The following is a 5,088-nucleotide window of genomic DNA, read 5'->3' as shown; positions in this document are numbered from 1 at the left end:
AAAAATTGAAAAAATATTATGGAGTTATGTTTTAAAAGAGTATTGAAAAGCGTGTCAAAAAGTAATGTATAGAATTCAATGGGACAGAGGGAGTAATATATTTAATTTCGTATTAGTATTAAATATAAAAATTTCATTGTATTAAAGTACTCATAAATACGAATCCAATAAAATCACTCATGACTATATTTAATCTTATATATTAGATATAAATTAGTAGTCAATGTTTATCATAAATAGGGTAAAAAGTCAAAATGAGAAACATAATAGGGGACGGAGGGAGGACCAGTTTTTAAAGTTTACTCTTGGTCAGACAGAGGGAGTTCCGACCTAGTTTGGCACTCCTATAATATCTAAATGAAAGAGGTATAATATTTAAATTTTGATAACCCTCGTATAAAATTATAGATAGAAAAGATGGATATAAATACGGGAAAGATCAAGGAAGTCATTGAGAGGGCCAGAGGGAGGGGACTCTAGCTCTACACCTAATAATATACTACTACTAATATTATTATTATATATAGTTGCAAGTACCTAGAATCAAGCTAGTGCCAGGTAATGCTGCAGAAAAATTACTGATCCCCAACGATAATAGTAATTGTGTACACGCCAGATACTACATACATTGTATATTTACATCTACATATGTCAATAACAAACAGAAAGTTAGTAGAGTAACGAATCTTCTTGCCTTCAATCTTAATTCATCTTCCGGCACAAATATTTATGAATAGTATCAACACAGATATTGAAAGAGAAACACAATTTGATAGTTGGGTGAATGGTTTTAATTATTGAGCTGTAAATTTTCTATTTCTTCCAACAGTTGTTCCTGCATTGTTTTTCTATGAGACTAATCCTAAAGACGGATGACAAAACATATCATCACCGTGATCCTTTACTCAAATTTAAATGTTCATTTAAAATCGAACCTAAAATTTTGAGATCATAAATTTATAAGGTACCCCTTTTAACCAGTTTAGTTGCCGGATGTGAGTTTCATCACCAAGAACCCCCTATTCAAATTCGAGCGTTCACTTGAAATGGAACCTAAAATTTTGAGATCCTAAATTAAGTATCACTTTTAAGTTTTAACCAGATTAACTACCCGGGATGAGTTTATTTATATATCGCTTGCTATACTAGTGGTAGTTTCTGTCTACATGGATCATCTTTCAATTGATTCCATGGTCTCTCTCCTGACTCCTCTTCTATAATAAACCTTATTTTCTTATCTTTTGTGCCAATTATTCATCACATTCTCACTTGCTCTTTCATTCAGATCCCATCCCATAATTGAACCAGCCTACTAGCACATATCTTAATCTTATATCTTAACATATATAAATAAAACCTCTCCTCCTTGATTAGCAATACTAGTAAACAAATTTGCAATCATTTCATTTCCTTGCTTTTGCATTAGAAATGGGAACTGGTTGGAGAAGAGCTTTTTGCACAACAATCCCAAGAGATACTCAACAAACAACATCATCATCACTAGATAATAACAATAACAATAACAAGAATCATTATGTTGTTCATGAGCAACAACAACAAGATGATCATATCATTAGTCCTGCACCAACTCCAAGAAGCCTCTCAAAGCTAGGAGCAATTTTTTCCGGTGGCCTTAGCAGTGGTAGCAATCCTTCGACACCTCGTCTTCGAGTCAAAACAACCACCAGGTCCTCCTCATTCACTTCGTCAACAGCCGCTACTCCTGTTAAAAAAGATATCACCCCGAAACTACGTTGCAAAACCATGCCCAATACTCCTACTACAAAAACTTATAAACCACCAGCTCATCTTTCTTCTAACCCTTCTTCTCCTAGATCCCCTTTCTCTATCTTTAAAAACTCCCTCCGTCTCTCTCGGGTAAGAACGACACCTCGACATCTCGTAAATCTTTAATTATTCGATATCATAGACTAGTCTTTTGAAATTCTGTTTCCGTCACTGTTTATATAAATTTATGCACTTTTTTTAGCTAATTAAATTTGAACAAATTTTTACTTGCAGAACAATTGTGGAGTGTGTATGCAAAGTGTGAAAAGTGGACAGAAAACTGCGATTTTCACATCCGAATGCTCCCATTCATTTCACTTCCCGTGCATATCGAATCACCTGAGGAACCAAAACTCCCTGTTTTGTCCTGTTTGCAATACCACCTGGAAAGATGCTCTTCCATTACTCTCAATCCATCAACCTCCACCGCAGGCCGAAAAGAACAACGTGATCATTAAAACACCAACTTACAACGACGATGAGCCACTTCTTTCTACCGTATCATCCATCAATTCCATCCCAGAAGTACTCGAAAACGACGATGAAATCGAAGAGTTTAAGGGCTTTTTCGTGAATCCGGTGTCATCGTCCATTTCCATCAACAATGCACAAGTTGAAACAAGGTTACTCCCTGAAGTTGCTATTGTCTCGACATGTCAAACACACGAGACATACGTCGTGGTATTAAAAATCAAAGCTCCTCCACCTCGGGTTAACGGAGTTGCGCAGGCGAGGCGTGCGCCAATCGATTTAGTTTCGGTACTTGATATTGGAGGTAGCATGACTCGCACGAAACTAGACATGATGAAACGCGCCATGCATTTGGTTGTTTCGTCTCTCGGCTCCGCTGATCGGCTCTCTATTATAGCTTTCTCGGCTACAGTTAAGCGGCTCATGCCGCTTAAAAGAATGACATCACAAGGTCAACGATCAGCTCGTCGAGTAATTGACCGATTAGATTTGCACAACGGGAGCTGCGCTGGTGATGCGTTACGGCAGGCCACTAAAATACTCGAAGATCGACGCGAGAGAAATCCTGTGGCTAGTGTTATGTTATTATCTGATGCCCAGGATGAACAACCTCAACATCATAATGATAATAATACTAATAATCGGCCTGTTGCGAATCACGTTTCTTCAACCCGATTCGCGCATGTTGAAATTCCAGTTCAATCTAGTGGATATAGTCACGAGCCAGCTGAGGACGCGTTCGCTAAATGCGTTGGCGGATTGTTAAGTGTGGTTGTGCAAGATTTGCGCATTCAAATCGGTTTGGCTTCTGGTTCTGATTCGGCTGAAATTTGCGCTGTTTATCCTTGCAATCGTCCATTAGTTTTTAGCTCAGGTACTATATTTGATTTGAAATTATTAACGGTATTATAACTTTTTTTGGATTATTTTTAGTTTATAATTTGAGTGATTTTGATTTTGAACGCGGTCAGGTTTGATTCGGGTCGGAGATTTGTACGCGGAAGAAGAGAGGGAGTTGCTGTTAGAACTGAGGGTCCCGATTACAAGCAATGAGGGCCACCACGTGCTATCCGTTTGTTGTTCTTACAAGGACCCAGCGACACAAGAGATAATTTATGGTACAGATCAGCCTTTACTAGTGCCGAAACCCCAACAATTTAGATCTTCACTTCCCAAAATCCAGCGGTTGAGAAATTTTTTCGTGACTACACGGGCAATTGCGGAGTCGAGGCGATTAATTGCGCTAAACGAAATGTCTAGCGCTGTGCAACTCTTGGCTTCGAGCCGAGAGTTGCTGGTGCAATCGGGTTGTTTAGGGGAGGAGTATGTTCGGAGATTGGAAGCCGAGTTGTTGGAGATAAGGTGGAGAAAGGAGGCCGGGGAGGAGATGCTGCAACGACGACAACGGATGGTGGAGGATAAAGAGGAGCCATTGACACCGTCTTCGGCTTGGAGAGGGAATGATCGGCTGGGTAAAATGTCTTGTGTTAAGAAATCTGCTAAGAGAGTTAGTGATTTGCATGGTTTTGAGAATGCAAGATTTTAAGTTATTTGTGTTTCTTTGATCAGTAGCTTTGCAAAAATGTTGTTGCTAGTAGGCTAGTACTAGTTAATCAAGGTTGGTTTGTGTAGTTAATCAAGTATGGACTGTTTCTATTTTCTTTTCCAGGGTATTTTGCTTGTTAAAATATATAAGAATATTATCCGTGTAGTGATTATTCAAATTTTACAGTTTGTAAAAAGAATATGAGTATTTTAACATTTCTAAATGGTACAGGCACAAATGTCAAATAATTATGACATTTTTCTTAGTAGAATATTATTTTGGAATATTTGGATTTAATATCGGAAGATTGTGAAATATGATCTGTCCCACAACAAAATGGATGATTTTATTTTTTGTACTTTGTTCTGTTTCTGAATGAGATTGGTCAGTAGCTCTTCTGTGACCTTTTTTGCGTCCTATGTTAACGACCGGTGTTCTTACGATCAATGGATTCGGACGAGTACTCGAGTGAGTATCGGAAATCGGAAGTGAACGAAAAACTCGGTTGATATTCAAATGCTGAAAATTCGGTTGTTAAAAGTAAATATTAAGAGTATTTTCAACCATATAGAACTTTTAACTAAAAATCTAAATAAAAAATTATAGAAATTAAATAAAAAAATCTATCTTCAATAATACATTCCCCTTATTTATAAATATAGTCAACATGTTGAACCATTAGAGACCTGTAAAAAAAATTTTAAAAAAAATCTAATCATTTATTACCTCTTTAAAGTAATATATTCTATTTATAAGAACATAAAATTTTAATAACATATTATTTTTAAAATATAACTAACCAATATAGTCAATACCATCAAACTATAATATTTTAAAAATTTAACAAATTTTACATATTATGTATTTGTCTTACATATCCAATTTAGCCAACCCCAATACTGTTGGAGAGTGTTGGAGTTGCTCTAAATGCAACCCGTATGACCTGCTGTTGATTCATTGCGGATTGTGTACTATCCTTGACGTTAATGATATAAAATCTCCTGTGATTTTATAAGGAAACGCCCACAGAAATGTTTAAATTTTTTATTCTGCTAAAAAATGTATTACAGTATATACACATTTTTGGAAATCTGAAAATGAGTTAATAACAAATAAAATAGCAGTCATTAAAGCACATGGAGCATGATTTGGAAGCTTGGCAGCAGATCTTAATTTTGGAAGATTGTGTTTTATATTCTGTGTCCCACATAATAAGGATGCTTCAATTTCCTCATTACTTAATTGATCAACATTCAACACCATGAATCAAAATTTCATAATTT

The 5,088-nt window shown here is 36.2% G+C and overlaps 1 protein-coding gene across 1 annotated transcript; it reads left to right on the top strand.

Annotated features, from left to right (window-relative positions):
* The first annotated feature begins 1,183 nt into the window (after positions 1–1,183).
* Positions 1,184–3,970, top strand: LOC141706954 (E3 ubiquitin-protein ligase WAV3-like). Its single transcript, XM_074509862.1, has 3 exons — positions 1,184–1,878; positions 2,023–3,133; positions 3,231–3,970. Exons 1-3 carry the CDS (start codon positions 1,429–1,431, stop codon positions 3,803–3,805), a joined length of 2,136 nt encoding a protein of 711 aa, XP_074365963.1. The 5' UTR covers positions 1,184–1,428; the 3' UTR covers positions 3,806–3,970.
* The last annotated feature ends 1,118 nt before the right edge of the window (positions 3,971–5,088 follow it).

The sequence above is a fragment of the Apium graveolens genome, chromosome 2, assembly GCF_009905375.1.
Source record: "Apium graveolens cultivar Ventura chromosome 2, ASM990537v1, whole genome shotgun sequence".
NCBI classification, from domain to species: Eukaryota; Viridiplantae; Streptophyta; class Magnoliopsida; order Apiales; family Apiaceae; genus Apium; species Apium graveolens.
The sequence above is the reverse complement of the archived record's forward strand: the minus strand, read 5'-3'. Positions and strand labels throughout refer to the sequence as shown.

Coding starts and splice junctions, on each gene's coding strand:
- LOC141706954 (XM_074509862.1), top strand. CDS start 1,429: ATGGGAACTGGTTGGAGAAGAGCTTTTTGCACAACAATCCCAAGAGAT. Junction 1,879..2,022: donor ACTCCCTCCGTCTCTCTCGG/GTAAGAACGACA, acceptor TTTTACTTGCAG/AACAATTGTGGAGTGTGTAT. Junction 3,134..3,230: donor TCCATTAGTTTTTAGCTCAG/GTACTATATTTG, acceptor GAACGCGGTCAG/GTTTGATTCGGGTCGGAGAT.